Consider the following 19,770-nt stretch of genomic DNA (forward strand, 5'->3'; position numbering starts at 1 on the left):
TACAGAGAAACGTTTCCTAATAGTCTAGAGAATGTGTATTCTAAATTTTTTGCATTTATCTTTAATAGTTCAGAAATTATATTCATTTTTGTCTGGCATTGTAGCAAAAAAAAAAAAAAAATGATGTTATCGGAAACAATCAAAGCGCGCGTGTGATTTAAAAACCCAGAGCGCAGAACTTTGAAAATGACTTCTCAACATCCGATAAGGACATAAATATCCAAAAATTGTTATGCAGTGTATTCCACATATCACTGAGTGTTCTAAAGATTTTTTAATCAATTCCTTTTTTACCAAAAATACCGTCCTCTCCCCTTAAAATTTCGGCACACAAAAAATCAAAAGGAAGCGTACTTTTTACTTTGGAACAACTTATATTCACGATCAGACCAAACAGGCTCAGATATTCCACCATTCTGCTATATACAAAGGCAGCAGTACAATAATAAATTAATCCTAGACGTAGCACAATTACAAAGAAAACAATGACATAAAAAATCATCGTATTAAGGTAGGTAAGATTTTGCAACTGTTTATAAGATTAGAATACGACAGGAAATTCTGCTGGTTATGTTGTGGATCAATATTGGTAATCGTTATTCATTTATCGGACCTGTAATTTAAATTCAAGATAGCGCTTTTGGCGTATCGTTTGGGTCCCGTTTAATTGCTTGGCATCTGTTGCCTCGGAGAAATCCGACGTTGCTCCTTGCCGCTCCTCTCGGCCCGGGGGAAGTTAATAAACGGTGTTCCTCGCGCCCGACGAGACTTAAACCGGATGCCCCCGGGTACTGCACTCTTGAATGAAGCCAACCCAGCCCTTAAAATTGCAATTGCTGGCCGTATGGACTCTTGAGAGACGCAGTAAAAAATTGTGAGTCAGATGTTTTACCATGGGAACCCACGTCAACAATAGCGGCTTTCCATTTACTTTTACACGTAAGATAATCGTTTTAGTTTGTCTCACTAATGCTAACGTTCGCTATGTGGAAAGATGAGAAGATTTTTATAATTTAATAGCGTGTAAGCAGACTATTTGGTGTGTTACGGCTTCTCATTCATTCATAACTGACTCTAGAGTTCATTGAGGGCCCGGGTCTCTGGGATGTAAATTAAAATGTCTTGCAGGTTAGATTTCTATCTTCTTCGTAGTGAAAGGAATGTTGAAGATATTACTTGTAGTACTCTCAGATTTACGTTTATGTCACCATTCCGCGAGGAAACATATGAGTGCATTGTTAACACTTGTAAGTTCTCATTAGGCCTACTATACTTGAATGTTTAAATAATTTACACATCGAACCGGGACCTTTCGATACCCGGCCCCGGAACAATTTTTCCCTCGAAATTATTCAAATTATTCAATTTACATAATTATATAAAATACATAGTAAATTATACAGGGCTTTCATTTCAAAATTTCCCAGTTAGCTATTTAAGCTATTTAATTTAAACAAAAAACACGTCAATTTATATATTGAAGGTTAAGTTTAAAACCAGCGTTAATTGCTTTGTAGGTTCCACCCCCTCACCTCCACCCCTTTTAAAATTTCAAATGACACCCATATAGGCCTACTTATGTTAGTACTTATTTGAAAGAGTATTCAATTTTTTATACATCCCATTCATTTGTTCTCACATCTTTGGTTTTCTATCGTCTCCTGACAACCTGGATAGCCCTTTATAATTATTGTATTTGTTATTTTGCTATTTACGAAAATCATTATTTGCAAGTCGATAGCAACATTAAAGTGTTATGATCTTAAGGAAATAGTGCAAAAAATTAATTGCATCCTACTTCGAATAAATAGTCATTTGTATTGTTTTTAGTCAAAATTACAATTCATATGCATTTTCCCCGGATAAATAGTCTCTCAGATACGAAATAATATAAACAAAATTAGTTAAATAATTGTAGAAGAAATGACTGTAGGAATGCAAAAACAGCTTTTTGCATGTCAGATATTTCAGAGATTTAGCAAATATAAATTAAAATTGATTTACCATATATCTGAAAAAAGGAGATATTTAGAATGTTTCAGCAGTTTAGGTACTGAATTTATAGAAGCAAAATAAATAATGCAAACACAACACTCTGTAAATGCTTCTGGAAGTCGCGTTGCTGTAGCGGACATTCGGAATTAATAACTTAAACCGTTAAGAGATACAGTAAGAGTTCTTTAATTGAGGACGTAGCTGCAATAAGGGTCCATACTCCAAAATGCTGTTCTGAGATATATAGAGTTGAAATTTTTAAAACAGTGCAGGGACTATAACATAATATTAAAATAAACAGGTTTTTCAGCATTACTGTTCAAAATTTCACAACGAAACTTTGTGGGTATAACAAAGAAACTACGGAGAATCGATTTATGCATTCTCTGGAAAAAGGACCTATGGGGCTGTGGGCCTTTATTGAGCTACGTCCTCAATTCTGAAAGTTGTTTTATAAGAAATAAGTATTTAATACTCATATTACTAACTTAAAAAAGAATTGTAATGGAAGACTTTTGATAAATAAAAATGTTGTTTTCTAATGCCAGGCGTTTGACAAAGTCATTTGACCTCTTGCACTCCAATATTTTTCAAAGATATTATCATGGTCAGCCACTGAAGCACAGATTTTGAGGTGTTCCGAATCCATTTCTTGGTTTGAGTTGCTCAGTGGGGAGTTAGAGGACTGATATATTCCAATTCTATGCAGGTGTTTGGCCAAACAATCATGGCCTGTTGCCAATCTAAATGCAGCTACAGACGATTTTCGTGGTAAATCGGGAATTAACTGTGGATTATGTTGCAGAGAGTTCCATTTTTTTCCTTGTGATTGTGTTATCAAATTTTGTTTGTTGAAGTCTAAGTATGTAGATTTAATAAATCTTTTCACAGAGTAATACGTAGATTTAGTAACAGGTCTGTAAGTAGGAGTAGTAAATAAAAATGTGATATTGCACTTTTCTCCCGAAGCTTAGGTGAATGCATTGCTTTATGAAAATATGACCTTTGACAAGCAAGACGTGAACACATCATCTAGTCGGCGAAATGGCGTCCGGCTACAACACGAACTCCTGACAGGCTCGGGGCGCGGTCCACGTCTGTTCGAACTCGAGGGGTGGCATTTTGTCGTTTAGTCGAAGACTTGCGTCATTTGCGTCTACTTTCTAATAACTGATATGACCAAGATATGGACGTATCCCCTTCGTGTTCTGTGGAGTCGATGCGTTGGGATACGTATAGACAGAAGTAGGCAGCGAGGGGAAATAAATCCGTGAGTAATCATGAGTCATGTTTGCTTGTCCGTAGCTTAGTGAATGAGTTCTTAAACATTTTTTTTTTCGTACCACTTCATTAATTCTAATAGTTTGACGGCTTGCCTTGTGTCTGAGACATGGCTTCAGTGGCGGACGCTAAATTTTGTCACAAGGGGAGGTCATTATTAAAATTAATTACAATTGACATTAACGGTATTTTAAATTTTGTGTATGGGCTATTCCATATGAAATCAATCAGTAAAAAAACTTCGCATTTTTTAATACTCTAATTTTTTCCCTATTTATACAAGGTGCTGAGGAGAGTGCATTTACAAAAATATACTATCGAAAGTCAAACGGTTTTCGTACTATTGAGCGACAAATTTAGCGTATTTTATAAAAACAAGCCTCTTTCAGCGCTCAGAACTCTGGAACCATTTACTGCAGAACATTGAACGGGAGCTCATTTTGAAGCTGGCAATTAGTAGGTTATGATAAGAAGCAATACTTATTTTTATTGTATACAGAGAGGCAGATAATCTGATTTTACTTACTTTTAGGCAATTGTGCATTTGTAAAAATGTAAAAAATATTGAGAAAAACCTTGCATTATTAAGAAGGATTCGGCATTGTTTGCTTAGTGGCTCGGCAATAAGTTTCGAGGGTATTAAATAAATTATTTTCACACGCCTGGACTTGAACTGGTCAGTACCGCTCGAACTGGCCGAGAGATGAAGATATTAGATAAGCGAGCGTTGGACGTCATTTTACTCCTGTGTTTATGAAAACTTGTGATACAGCTAGCTCAGCTATGCGTTACTAGACGAAACATCACGTGTTTATGTCTCCTGGCCTTGCTTGTCTCGACTACCTACAGTCAGCTGGTTAGGTCACGTGCGTACTATTTATTTTCTTTATTTGATATTTTCAATACTTTCTTATCAACGGTGCACCAGTAAAAAAATATGTATTTATTTGTACTTTCAATGCGGAATCTAACCATATATTTTTAAAATATTTTTTCGTGGGCAAAGGCGTCTTAATGAAGAAAAATCTAAATTTCTCCATTTCCATAAAAAGTAAGAAAAACTGTTTACATGTCAATATAAACTTTAATATCTCAGCATCAAAATAAACCATGATTTTGATCATTGGGTGAAAGGGTTTCGGAGCCACAACAGTTTAAAGTTGCTAATTTTATGAAAATACGATAAATTTAAATATTTTTAATTTAAACACTATGAAGTTCTGATGCCTCAAACTTTGCACAAAGCATTGTATCACAGTTTTCAACGGACAGAAGAAGTTTCGTTGTATTTAAAAATTGCAGGGTCAATTTTCTCTATATTTCGGTCGATTTGAGATGGAATAGCCCGTATTATTATTATTATTATTATTATTATTATTATTATTATTATTATTATTATTATTATTATTATTATCATTATTATTATTATCATCATCATCCGCTGAGTTTTCACAGGGGGATGCGAAACTACGAGTAGTTTCAGAAGGAACTTGGCGATAACATCGTCACACTGCGGCTGCGAAGAAACATTTGCCAATGTGAAATTTTCACTAACCTCACGAGAATCACTACGCGACTTTTTGCTAAAAAAAATTGTAAAACTGAGCTTTGCGATCGTTTGGACATCAAAGAACCCGGAACGATAATGTGAAATTTATATTCAGTGTGAACTGGCAAATGGACAAAAAGTTAGGGGAGAGTTGGGTAGTATCGGACATCGGGTAATATGGGACAGTAAGTTTCTTTCATCTACCACACGATGATAGTACCTGAATGACATGGTTACGTTTCTGTGATGTCGCATAGAGAAACGTAACCATGTCATTCATATACTACCATCTGGTGGTAGATGAAAGAAACGCACTGTCCCATATTACCCGATGTCCGATACTACCTAACTCTCCCCTAAACGAACTTTTCACAGTAAGTTAAACTCAAATTAATGAACGGGTAAATACCCCTCTTAAAATGAGTTTAAAGTGGACATATGCACAATATTTAACATATGCACTGCACAACTGTGGAAACAATCTTTTCAATATGTTTCACAAGTTACATTTCATATTGTGTCAGGTTCATTTTATTATAAGATCGGTACTACAGTAGGCGTAGGTCTCCTTTTAATAAAGCTAGCATTGTTATAATTAGAACGTGCCTCAGCACCAAGCACAGGGATTATAATGAAGGAGGGGTAGGAGGACTACGCCTTATGTCGATGTAGATTTTGTTACTCTGACAGTGAAAAATTAGAGAAGGGGAAGCGATTATGGATAAAAAAATATTCAAACCTAAATAGGTATTTTTTTTTTCAAAAAGCTCAAAGGGGGTTCAAACCCGGTAACCCCCTCTACGCCTCTGTATGGCTTCCTTTGAGAGGGAGAGGGATCATGCGCAGTGCCTCCTTTCTGGGACTTACAAAGTATCTGTGCGACAAAACTTTTTTCTAAGACTGTACATATCTGTTGAATTCGCTAGCAACCTTGTTCAAGTTGGAGTTTTTACCATTCTCAGTAATTGTTGAGAAAATAATAAATTTGTCATTATGCCAGAAGTGTATCTTTTGCATTCAGGTTGGGAAAACAGGATAGACATTGGTTCCTTCACAGCTAATACATTTATTAGAAAATCGTTCATTACTGGACTTAAATGAGGCGAAGCACCATCGTGCATAAAATATTTCATCAAATGCTGTCTGAAAAATTACAGTATGGTTGTCATGTAATTTACAGTATATTTTAACACGTTTACGATTAAACAAACATTCATTTATGTCCATTACAAATAATGTAATTTACAATTTAGAATATATATTTTTATTTTAAGTTAGTTATCAAGTTATCATTCATTTCTGTTAATTGATTTACTTTTTTATCTCATTGATAAGCTGCAAACTGATAAATTATATTTGCAAAGAGTTATAATTTAACTTATAAATTATATTTTAATGCGAAATTTCGAATGTAATAAATAAGTTGTGTAGCAGTATTGGTTGGTAAATATTTTACATGTGAAAAGAATGCAGGAGAAAAGAAAATTGAAATAGTAGATGGAATGAAGTAATATACGCGACAGAATCCCAGACTCGTTCTGCGAATGGCAAGTACACACAAAATAAATAATGGTTCTGTTCAAGAAACACTCAAGATGTAACATGCTGAAGGAAAACTGTCCCCTCGCAGAGCTGTTGTTCAATTAAATTATCTTCCTGGAAGCAATTTTATAGACGTATTTTATCTCTTTCATTGCGGTGATGTCACGTGACCAATCATGAGAACGACATTTAGACTGAAAAGCTTGGCAGGTTCTCAAAGTGCGTGTTGTTTGCCCACAGAGGCGCTGCTGCAGAGCCGGCCGTTGCCGCACATCCCGGACTTGCCAGACAGCGACCCCCCTGGAGGCGGCGGGGGCGGCGTGGTGCAGGGGGGCGCCACCCCGGGGTCGGGTACGGGGGGCTCCGGTTCCGGCACCGCCGCCCCGGGCACCCCCCTGCCCCTGGACACTGCCAACCGGTGGACCTCGAAGGAGAACCTGCTGGCACAGGAAGAGGACGACCCCCAGCTGTTCGTCGCGCTGTATGATTTCCAAGCGGGCGGCGAGAACCAGCTCAGCCTTAAGAAAGGTGCGCAGAAAACACAGAGAAATGACACTGTAACTCACAGATCAGATTCACTTTAGATACACAGCACTGGAAGAAACTAGCTTACACTGCAGTCCTGTAGACAGAAGAAATTTGAAACAGTCAAGACATGGAGAGGTGAAATGAAGACGTAAGAGGTTCCACTGACGCTAGATAATCTCGCAGTTGATATAGCGTCATTAAATAATCTACAGCTCGCTATCACCAATCCCATCGATGCTAAATAACCTAGTAGTTGATACAGCGTCGTTAAATAACCAAGTAAACAGTTTTATTAAATGAATTTATTAATGAAATAATGGATAAATATTAAATTAATTCAGGAAATAAACGAAATAAATAAATACCTAATAAATCAATTAAACTTGACATGAGCCTACTTGCCAACAGAACAGAACCGTAAGATAACCCGGTTTATTGAAAAATAAATAAATAAATAAATACATTTTTGGGACCTAATACAAAGCGCAGTCAAATATCATTAACTCTTTCGTCCCTAAGTTTTTTGTTTACAACAGTTCTTTTTTATTACACATAGATCTTGTAAATCTCTACTATGTTTATAAGCGTACGATCGTCTAAAAAGTGGATTCGTTTTCTTCGAACCTTTCTTTTCCACTATAAGTACCACAATAAAAATTCTCTGAGCTGCAGTGAAAGCCATTTGATATATATATATATATATATATATATATATATATATATATGAAATGGCTTTCCGCTAATAAGTATCTAAGTAATGACTACATAAAGTCATTGACATTCAATAGAAGACGGCGAGGTTCTCTAATAATATATACAATTCGTTCCGGCACCAAACCCAAGACCCTCAGCTTGGAGCGCTGAGTGCTCTTTCCATCTGAGCTATGCTGAAACCCGATCCACAGCGCCGACCGTACTCTTGTCCTTTGTATCGTAATGGCCTACTACCTGCATTTTAGACATATATTATGTTCTACCTAGAACCCTTCTCCCGTTCACCATTCCTTCCAGTGCATCCTTCAGTAGGCAGCTTCTTCTCAGCCAGTAACCCAACTATTTCCCTTTTCTCTTCCTGATCAGTTTCAGCATTATTCTTTCTTCACACACTATTTCCAACACGGCTTCGTTTCTTATTCTGTCCATCCATTTCACACGCTCTATTCTTCTCCATATTCACATTCCAAATGCTTCGTGTTGGGCTCTCTTCACCTCGTCGTAATGTCATATTTCTGCCCCATACATACAAAGCCACACTCCACACAGAGTACTTCCTTAGTTGTTTTTTCAGATTTACCCAAGATACACTATCTACCAAAAAGTAATTGGGCACTGTTTTTGCCCCTTTAGAACCTCGTGGTACCACCTCTTGTTGCTATAACAGCAGCCACCTTGTCGGGCATTCTCTCCACTAGTTTGTGTAGAATATCCACTGGAATACGTCGCCATTCCTCTTGCAATATGGCACTCAGTTGGACAATGGAAGTTGGCCGAATTTCCCGAAACCTCAATCGCCGGTCCAATTCGTCTCAAAGGTGCTCAATGTGACTGAGATCAGGACTCTGTGCAGGCCAGTCCAACCGGTGAACATTATTGTCTGCATACCACTGCATAGTAGCCGCCGAAACATGGCATCTATTATAGCACGTAAAATACTGGGTGCCAATTACTTTTTGGTAGATAATGTATATGTAGTATGAACCTTAAAGAATGTCATTAATTTCAGGGGGTTATTCTTTGAGATATTTTAAACAAAGAGTTTAGTACAATTTTGTCGTTGTTGCTTCCTTTTCGAAATAGAATTTATTTTATATGAAACTTTTCATAGCGTGTTTTGGGAAAGTCATTGATTGAATCCGCAATATGCTCAGCCAGTTTAAGAGAGTAGTGTGTTGTGATAATGAATGCTTGAAAGAATTTTAGTTTTGTCCTTTAAACATGCAGAAATTTGATCCGAACAAATGTGACTTTGAAAAATTCCTTTTTAGAACGAAATGTTACATTTGTTCGATAACATTTTTGCATATTTAAAGGACAAACTAAAATTCTTTCAATCATTTATTATTATAAAACACTGCTCTCTTAAACTGAGGATATTGGGAATTCAATGTCTTTTCCAAAACACGCTATGAAAATTTTAATGTAAAACAATTATTCCAGGCGGCCGGGTAGCGCAGTTGGTAGAGCAGCTGACTACGGACTGGAAGGTCTGGGGTTCGATCCCAGGTGGTGACAGGATTTTTTCTCGTTGCTAAACTTTCAGAACGGCCCCGAGGTTCACTCAGCCTCCTATAAAATTGAGTACCGGGTCTTTCCCGGGGGTAAAAGGCGGTCAGAGCGTGGTGCCGACCACACCACCTCATTCTAGTGCCGAGGTCATGGAAAGCATGGGGCTCTACCTCCATGCCCCCCAAGTGCCTTCATGGCATGTTACGGGGATACCTTTACCTTTTACCTTTACCTTAAAACAATTATTCTATCGAAAAAGAAGCAAAAACGAGCAAAATTGTATTAAACTTTGTTTGAAATATCTCAAAGAATAACTTCCTGAAATTAATGACATTATCTATGGCCCACTCTGTATATGAGTAGAAAATATATTAAAACGTTTATATTGGTCTTAATTTAAATCAGGTAGTTAGCTACAGTCGATCTAAGGCCATGTCCCTTGAGACAAGGCATCTTGTCGTTTAGCGTTCCTTTTGCTGTATGTCTGGCACATTGTTATTCCAAGCTAGAACGTGGAGTTTACTCTTAGATATTCATGTTTATCTAAAGCTGGGTTGTAGTTACCCAAACTGGATATTTAGTGCATTATTATTTTGTATACGTACGGAGTTATAAATAAATTCATCTGAATATATTACACGCCAATAAACAGCAACGCATGCGGGGCCGTAAAAACAGCATTGTAATCTGAACGTTGCAGTCAACAAAAGTAAGATCTCCGGAATTTGAACTCGGATCTTCGCGTGAAAAGCCGTGGATATAGCCACTGGGGTAGTGACGTGTCCTTGCATACTTAAAAACAGCCATACGTAATGCAGGAAGTGAAGAAAGCTTGTATGCACCCCACTGCTTGAGGATGTTCACCTATATCTCCTTGTTGCAGGTTGGAGTCGTCATGATTAGAATGCCAGACGTTGCCTTCAAATTGTAGTTCTTTATGACTCTCTGTGTTTGTTTTACCACCGGCTCTAGCCTCATAAAACGCAAGCAAAGACGCAGCGAGAAGATCAGCAGGGGGCACCTCTGTCTGTTAGAGGCATCACGTTAACCTGCTTGCACTAAATTACAGATTGTTTATTAGTATAAATATCATTATAAAACACTTTGACCAGTTCATCCGTTGGTGCGTAATTTGTATTGGCGACGAGGAACCAGATGGTAACGATCTGTTAAAACGTTAATCTTTCATGCTTCTGTGCTGTATATGGGTGGCAATTATAAAAGAATAATAAATGTTCTAAATTCCAGAAGCGCATTTTAAACGTGTGCGTGCTTAAATGTTGTAGTCACTACAGTATACGTAATTAGTTGGCTAGTTATTATTTAGTTGCGTAATTTAATTGTTCGGTAGTTAATCATTTAATTAATTAATAACAGTATTATTTTAGTTCGTTTGTTGTTTACGTAAAAAGTTAGCTGTGTAATATTTCGCGTAATTAGTTGCTAGTTACATGCATAGGTTATATAATTTGTTTAATGATCAATAGGGCTCGAATTTTTAGGTGCTAAAAATTGAGAAAATAGACCAAAAAGGAAAAATATTTAATTATGTTTCAATTATTTTATGTGAATATAAACAATATACAGTACTTACCATTATAAATTGTCTTGAAGAATAAAGTACATACAGTAGAACTTCGGTTATCCGTCACCCTGTTAACCGATTGATGGATTAACCATCTATCTTTCTCTTGCTCTTTTTGCTGCAGAAATATATGAAATACTGTACATTGTATTAGCAGTTTATTTTTTTTTCTAGAGAGTGTTATTACAAGCCCTTTCCCTTACACAGTATAGTCTATTATTCGAATTGTCGTACTGTATAACTTCTATATGAAATGTTTTCTACGGGTGTTAAAAGAACACTCATTGTACTAAGAATCGAAAAAAGTGTTAATAATTGGGTGGTTTGGGGAATGATAAACCGTGGCTCATCTCGCATCAGAATGCGAGATTGGAGCGTAGAAAGTAGGCCTACGTAAATCTACAACTCGAGACCTCCAATACTGGTATCTTTCCACAGACAACCATTGCAAGGAGTTTCTTTGCCCCTTAAAAACTCGACATTGATAACCAGACTTAAATTAGTGAACTTCTGATGCACTATATAGCATGTTAAACGCAAACCGTCAAAACCACGAAGGGAATTACGAAAGTGTAAATATTATTCACTAAATTTACGAAAATTTTTATGGTACGGATTACCCGATTTTTTTCGATTAATCTTTCAGCCCATCCCCTACATTAACACGGATGATAGAGGTTCTACTATATTGAGATTCATCCTCAAGTTGTCCATCACAAATGACTGGCGATTATCGCGGAACACTGCCTTGTACTGGGGAAAAGAGCGCTCCATGTCACAAGAAGTCAATCTGGCAAATATAGGGCATGTTACACACAATCACATCGATATCCTTTTCTTGCTGGCCGTCCAACATAACACGAAATCTTACCATTGTGTGAAACCCACTATTTTTTTCAAACGCATTTCTTGTAACACATGTGCTGTAGATCCAATAAGACTGCTAAGTTTTTACTCGACATCACGAACATGATGAACTGTTCATGACAGAAGGATCCCTCCCCTTTTGAAAGAACAGAATACTTCTGAAATATTTATGGTAAAAGTGATAAGGAGCCCTGATCATTGAGAAACAGCATGCACTCCTAGAGACATATTTATGATTGGAAGCGAAAACAGTGGCATCTGGTGCTTATGAAATTACAATTCTTCTTGAATCAGCGTTATGATAACTTACAAGGCACTCCTAAATGACACATCAGTGTTTGTGTGTGTTAGTTACAGTACAGATTGTTAGTGTGACAGTTCTTATCGCTTGTGAAGAGAGAGCATACTGCAGTTCCACAGGACCACAGATAGGCAATTCCGAGAAACAGTTACCAGCTGTCACGTCTAAGCAACTGAACTGATCATTCGGGTGATGATTAATCTGAAAGGGGCTTTTGTCGAAAATTATATTATGAAAACTTAATTTTTATGTTTTATGTGAATGTTTGAAAATATGTATTCACATAAAATAAACTCAAAATATGTGTTTTATGTGAAATAAAATTTAAAATATATGGTCAGGTGACCTTGTCCGAAACTAAAAACACAATTACTAGTTTCTATTAGACTTCAAATAAAATACATATTTACCTAAGAATCCTAGCCCTAGTGATCAATTTGGGCAACTACGATAGAAAACGAAATCCAGTACAGCAAACCTGCAATAACGACTGGCAGGGAGGTCATTGTGCTAACCACACAATATGTTGGATGATCGTTCACGCGTCTGGCCGCGAAACCAGGTGGCCCGGGTTCGAATCCCGGTCGGGGCAAGTTACTTGGTTGAGGTTTTTTCCGGGGTTTTCCCTCAACCCAATACGAGCAAATGCTGGGTAACTTTCGGTGCTGGACCCCGGACTCATTTCACTGGCATTATCACCTTCATTTCATTCAGACGCTAAATAGCCTGAGATGTTGATACAGCGTCGTAAAATAACCCAATAAAAATAAATAAAAAAAAAGATGATCGTTCACTTCTCCTGAGGCATGAGAATCTGAGGCCAGCTGTCGGCTGATCAGTCGTAGCCTATCCAGGATGTTTAGAAATACGTGTATATAGGCAGTTTTTAAGGTTGCTGATGAACCTAACCTTTGTTGTCGCAATAATTTCAATCTAGCGCGAGATAAATACTTAAATTCAATAATAATAATAATAATAATAATAATAATAATAATAATAATAACAATAATAATAATAATAATATTTAACAATAATAACAGCTTCATCCGCACAAAGTGTCACAAAAATAGCTCATTAGAAACGTGGTTTGTTCATTTTTGAAACGTTAATTTTTAAAAAATCTACCCCCAAACAAGGGTCCATCTGATCAGCCTCTATATTCTGGATCAACTGCAATTTCCTGCTTAGTTTGCTCGCCAAACAACAACGACGACGACGACGACGATGATGATGATGATGATGATGATGATAATAATTATTATTGTTTAGTCAACTGTCCGAAGATAGATTTGAACCTCATAAGTGACACCAGTAAGGTGTGGTGTCACTCATGAGACAACTAAGCCAGGAGATAATGGGGTAGGGTGGCCAGTGCCTTTCTCCCTCCATTGCATACATCGCTGACTAGTAGCATGTTACATTAATCAGACTTCCGATATATACAACAGTAAAATTGTTGTTCTTTCTCTCACTAATAATAATAATAATAATAATAATAATAATAATAATAATAATAATAATAATAATAAACTATTGTAATAACTAAGCCAGATGTCTTCAATTATGTACCAAAGGAAACTGCTTCGTGTGTGGTTAGACCTTTACATCAACAAAGCTAAGATTGAAAGGATATTGAAATATATCTTCATATCTGTTAAATACAAAGGCATATAATATTGGATCTTCATTCCAGCGAAATTGTCCGAAAAACACAGAAATCAGTTGTACTGGAAATTTATAGGACTGTTTGTGCTGTGTTGAACATGTCAGATGACCTGGACTAAGATATGGTGGAGATATAACCCACAAATTATGAATGGCAGATGAAGAAAGTCTAAGGAGAAAGACGCTAGTGATGATGATGATATTGTCATTAGAGTTATTCTAATTTTTGTTGTTTGTGGTGCAGGGGAGCAGGTGCGGATCCTGAGCTACAACAAGAGTGGGGAGTGGTGTGAGGCCCATTCCGCATCAGGTCAGGTGGGCTGGGTCCCGTCCAACTACGTGACACCCGTCAACTCACTAGAGAAGCACTCATGGTACCATGGCCCCATCTCCCGCAACGCAGCCGAGTATCTGTTGAGCTCGGGGATCAACGGCAGCTTCCTGGTCCGCGAGTCGGAGAGCAGCCCTGGCCAGCGCAGTATCTCGCTGCGGTACGAGGGGCGTGTCTACCACTACCGAATCAACGAGGACACTGAAGGAAAAGTGCGTACTCCCTTCATATACAGTGGTTGGCAAAAAACTGAAGTACTTCTTTTTGACACTGTCTAATTTATAAAGTTACTGAAAAATGGCGGAAAATGTAAGTTTAAATTTCAAAAACCTCATGAAATAATACAAACTCAAAATTTAAAAAAAATGTTAAAAGTAGATAATTTCTAAGGAAAAAATACAAAATAACTTATTTTTCACAAACGTAGTAGGTCTACAATATGCTTGTGTGCATATAATAATAATAATAATAATAATAATAATAATAATAATAATAATAATAATAATAATAATCCCGAGGTTTACTCACCCTCCTATAAAATTGAGTACTGGGTCTTTCCCAGGTGTAAAAGGCGGTCAGAGCGTGGTGCCTACCACACCACCTCATTCTAGTGCCGAGGTCATGGAAAGCATGGGGCTCTACCTCCATGCCCCCCAAGTGCCTTCATGGCATGTTACGGGGATACCTTTTTTTTTTTTTTAATTTATAAATTTCCCTTGAAATTATTCAAGTCGGCTTCACAGGGTGTACCTGAAGTCAGATTTGTTTACAGTATATACGTCACTGTTCATTAACAGAAAACCACTATTCAGGTCACACAGAGTTTGTGTGCACTCAATGTTGGGTCTTTGACGTCTTGTCAGCCCATTTGAGGTAAGTGGATATAAAGGGAAAAATTGTGCCGGTGTATAGTACAGTTCCTGGGTAACTCAGTCAATAGAGCATTGGCGCGCTCAGCCAAAGGTCCCGGGTTCGATACTCGGCCCGGAACAATTTTTTCCTTGAAATTATTCAAGTCAGTTTCACAGGGAGCTATACCTGAAAGCCAGATTTGCGATTGTACACAAATTGAAATTACTGTTTTAAACTACTTCTTCTCTACATAGTTTTAAGCACATATGTATTTGTCCAATTTTGGCATAAGATTAAAGAGTCCTCATTGGTGAATGTTTGGCTCTTAAAGTTGTAACCACACTCAGATTGCATTCTGTACTGCTGCATCATCTAGGAACTTTGTCCTTCAAGATATTTCTTCAATGACCCAAACAAATAGAAATCAGAAAAGGCAAGATCTGGACAATAGTGGGTAGTTAACAAAATATTCTATTGAAAATATCGCAGATGTGTTTGATATGCTGTGTATAGTCTGGAATTATGTAAAGCGAAGTGACACCTTTGGAGAGAACACCAGACTTTTTTTTTTTTTATTGTCTGCATTTGTAATCGTAGTAATGTTGTGGAGCAACTGTTTGCTCTTATAGATATTTCACTTTTTGTGAACTCAAGTAGAAGAATGTCTTTGCATTTGGAAAACACGTATAGCTTGAGAAAAGTATCTGGTGGCAGTGCACTACATATAGCTTGACAAAAGTATCTACCAGCGTTTTGCTGAAGATGAAGACAATAGAAATAAATAATATATTAAATACATAGGCATGCCTTTCAGGAATGGCTTACTACGTAGGCCCTATCGTAGTAGGCTGTGACTTCGAGATGTGCGTGGATTTGGTCAGTCATATCCTAAGTTAATGATGGTGGTGGCTTGTTGCAGGTATACGTGACGACAGAAAGCAAATTCAACACGCTTGCTGAGCTGGTACACCACCACTCCATGCACTCTGATGGACTAATCACGCAGTTGCTCTACCCAGCTCCCAAGCATAACAAGCCCACTGTGTTTGCTCTTAGTCCAGGTAAGTTAACAGCAGAAATATTCAGACATCAATAGTTAACACTGTACTCGTGTGTTGTGCTTATTATTTGTTTAATGAAATAATTTACTCATGTCTGAATTTTCAGGTTCCTTTCCCTTCTTCTCCATTAGAAATCCCCCTCTTCTCTATTAAAAATCAAATTCGCTTCTTTGAAGCGTGTATTAGGATTTGTAGATTATGTTTATGAATTTGTATTAAGCATTTGTTTAGACTTGAGACATTCCTGGCATTGGATATGGAATAATTCTTGGGTTCTCAGCCGGAATAATAAAATAACATGTATTAAATTATTATTGAAACAATCCCTTTAAAACTAACATAATTGTTTGTATAATTAATTAAATTCATAATTCAATTTCATTCGACTCTTAGGTGGTGATGGCACTGCCTTCATGATCACACGAAGCCAGTTGTTGCAGGAAAGAGAAAAGACTGTTATCTGCTTGCACTGCTCCCTGGAAGTAGTCTCTGAAGTTATGCATACATCGTTGCCAGATACCACACATATGTAATGCTGAACAATGAGATATGTAGAAATGTTCGTGTATATTTTATATCAAAGAAAATTTTTACTTTTTATTTGGAAGAAAGAGTCTTTTTTTGTGCGAATTCGCCATGAAACTCGCAAAAAGCACAGGAAATGTGTTGGCATTCCTTCAGATGTTAGAGCATAGTGGGACGAATACTGCAGTTGAGCCATTTTTTTTTTTTAATATCTTGATTGTGAAGTAATTTCGCTAAAATTCGCGGCTATATTTCACTTAATTTTAACTTTCATTAAGTAAATGCATAAAATTAAGTTTTTAACACATTTCGCGTATATCATTAATACAAAAAAATCACACACCCCACGATAAATTATTGAATTTATAATGAATTAATAAAATTAATTGATATTTTAATTAATAAACAGTATATCTTTTAAGGACATACAGTACATTATTTTGTAATTTTCCAATGAAATTTCTATAAGTCGAACTATTTTTTGGTTCTGTTGCGATTCGAAAAATCGAGGTCAGACTATATTTGAAATATTTCACTATCATATCATTTATACTGGCTTCTTTTTCGTCTTTTTCTTCTTCTTCTTCTTCTGCTTCTGCAATAAATGGCATATGAAATCCCAAATAAGTTTCAGGTACTGACCCATTCAATTTTAAGTATCTTATTTATACTTATTATTGCATACACCCAATAAAAACCAATTCTTGATATTGTTGTGTACATGTTTTCATTTTGCAGTGTGTCTTCTGTCATTTCTAAGTTGTGGCCAAGGTAGTATGAGTGTCTACAAGATAGCGCTCCAACAATATTTGTTGATTTGTGATTGCTGCACTTGTTACAGAGCCAGACGAGTGGGAGATCAACCGGACAGACATCGTGATGAGACACAAGCTGGGTGGCGGGCAGTACGGCGATGTGTACGAGGCAGTGTGGAAGCGATACAACATGACAGTTGCTGTCAAGACACTCAAGGTGAGAGTTATGCAGTTGTTAACTATGCAATACAGTAAGCTTCCATATTCTCTCTGCCTGCTTCTTGACTTCTATTTTTCCTCCATCTCCTTACTTCTCCTTCGTCATCTTCCCAAGCTTCGCCCTCTTTCCAGTTCTCATTTTTGTACTACCTTCACTTAATTTGGCTTCCCTAGTTTGTGTCACAACAGACCAGAGATTTATTTATTATTGTTCGTAGTTCATTACCACCATTACAATGACATCACCACACAGACAGTCTTTTATTTCTCGTTATCCATTGTATTGTATTGTATTTAACATTCTATGGTATTCATACATGCTTACAGCTAGAATATGGAACAAGTCAAAAAACTTAATACTATTATAAAATCTTGATTTATAGTCACAGTCTAGATGAAATATATATAGACGAGATTTACAATATAGTCTACTAGTACAACACAAAGTTTTAGTATCAATTTCATGAAGTGTTATTGAATGTCATGAATTCACCTACAGAATAGAAGGCGTGAGAAATTAGGTACTTCTTTAATTTGGCCCTAAATAATTTTATGTTTTGAGTTTCATTTTTTATATTGATAGGGAGGCTATTAAAAATTTTTACTGCCATATAATGGACTCCTTTTTGATAGCACAATAGACTTGCCGATGGAGTATGAAAGTCATTTTTTTGACGTGTATTTATGCTATGAACTGTTGAATTAGTTACAAAGTTTTCACGATTACATACAAGGAAGGTTATTAATGAATGGGCATTATTTGTAGTTTTTTTAAAATAGCCCTACACGATTCCCTAGATTTGGCACTACCATTATTCTAATTACTCTTTTTTGTAATAGAAATATATTGTTACTATCTGTGGAATTTCCCCAGAATATTATTCCAAAACTCATTACCGAGTGGAAATATGCAAAGTATATTGTTTTTAAGGTATTGATATTTACTATCTTTTGCATAGATCTAATAGCAAAACAAGCTGAATTTAGTTTGGGGGTAATTTCTTTAATATGATTTTTCCAATTTAACACATTATCGATTTTTAAGCCAAGAAATTTGGTTGTTGTTGTTGTTTCTAATAGTGATCTATTATTAATTATTGCGCTAGAAATTTGCGACGTTGAATTTGGACAGGATTTAAATTGAATTATGTTAGTTTTGTTACAATTTAATACTAATTTATTGACTGAGAACCAGTCACATATTTTGAAGAGAATTTCCTCTGTTGAAGATTGGAATGTGTTGGAGTTATTGGCTGTAATTACATTACTTGTGTCATCTGCAAATAATATGGGATGACCTACATCTTCTATTAGGGGGGCAAGATCATTTATAAACACTAGAAAAAGTAGGGAACCTAATATTGATCCTTGAGGAATTCCATTATTAATAGTTCCCCATGTCGATGCAGATTTCCGATTGAGAATGGATTAGGTTTTGGTTTTGAATCTGTGGAAGTTGGAGTTCAGCTGTGAAGGCGCTCAATTGTGGCAAGGTGAACATGTCAAATGAGAACAATAGCGAATCATTGCTTACCTTACTGACTTTAATTCAAGCAGGAAAACAAAAAGGAAAGAAGGGTTTTACATTATTTCCGCAAAGAGAGCAGTATCTCACGGCCCTCTTGCAGTAACTGCCACTGATTTTGAATCAGTTTTATTTTCTGGTTATTTTTTGTTAACTAATACTTACTTTTTTTCGTGCAGGAAGACACAATGGCTTTAAAAGACTTTCTGGAGGAGGCGGCCATCATGAAGGAAATGAAACATCCAAACCTGGTGCAACTGTTGGGTATGATATCACAGGCTTTGAGATTTGTAGTGACCTTGAAAAACATATATCTCCTTAGTTTAGCACTTGTATTGCGAGTTTATATTGTTTGTGCTGTATACAGTTTACAGTACTGCTAGAATTTATCTTACTGAAAATGGCGGCTAAGTTATGTGAATATTTGCATGTGATTTTGTGTGGGATTTTTTTTTTTTCGCTGTTTATTTTTTATGTTCACATTTACTAAGCCTACTTCTAGTTACATTCTTTGTTTATTGGTTGTAAAATGGACTGTAGAATCTGCTCACCTACTCGACACAGGCGAGTTATCGAGATAATCTTCATCTCATACAAAAAGATGCCACATATGAAGAAATATAATGAAAAATCCTTCACACCCTAACTGTTGATTAATCATATGTTCGTGCTGAAAAATGAGGCATGCATCGAAATGTGTGGAACAGTGACAGATGACATGACATACCTTAACGTAACAACCTAACATAAAACATCAAATGCATGTGGGATTTTTACAAGAATGTACTTACATCATGAAGTGTCCACATCAGATAACGAATTGCTTCTAAAGGGTTTACTCTTATAATGTTTGAGCTCAGAACTGCAAACATCTGGCTCAGCCATTATTGCCTACACTAGAGCACTTTATTATACAAGCAGAACAATCCGCCATTTTGAATCTCACAGTCAAAACGATGATAT

At 36.5% G+C, this 19,770-nt stretch overlaps 1 protein-coding gene across 9 annotated transcripts in view; it reads left to right on the forward strand.

Annotated features, from left to right (window-relative positions):
• The window catches only part of Abl (tyrosine-protein kinase Abl), a 301,976-nt gene that overhangs the window by 242,347 nt on the left and 39,859 nt on the right, over window positions 1-19,770 (forward strand). For 8 of the 9 annotated variants that reach the window (XM_069830286.1, XM_069830289.1, XM_069830288.1 and 5 more), the window contains exons 3-7: window positions 6,608-6,895; window positions 13,784-14,082; window positions 15,642-15,783; window positions 17,150-17,280; window positions 18,987-19,071. In XM_069830286.1, the coding sequence (XP_069686387.1) occupies window positions 6,608-6,895; window positions 13,784-14,082; window positions 15,642-15,783; window positions 17,150-17,280; window positions 18,987-19,071 (945 nt within the window). The remainder of the gene's footprint in view (window positions 1-6,607; window positions 6,896-13,783; window positions 14,083-15,641; window positions 15,784-17,149; window positions 17,281-18,986; window positions 19,072-19,770) is intronic. The other variant, XM_069830295.1, reaches the window with a different exon arrangement.

The sequence above is a fragment of the Periplaneta americana genome, chromosome 7 (genome assembly GCF_040183065.1).
Source record: "Periplaneta americana isolate PAMFEO1 chromosome 7, P.americana_PAMFEO1_priV1, whole genome shotgun sequence".
NCBI classification, from domain to species: domain Eukaryota; kingdom Metazoa; phylum Arthropoda; class Insecta; order Blattodea; family Blattidae; genus Periplaneta; species Periplaneta americana.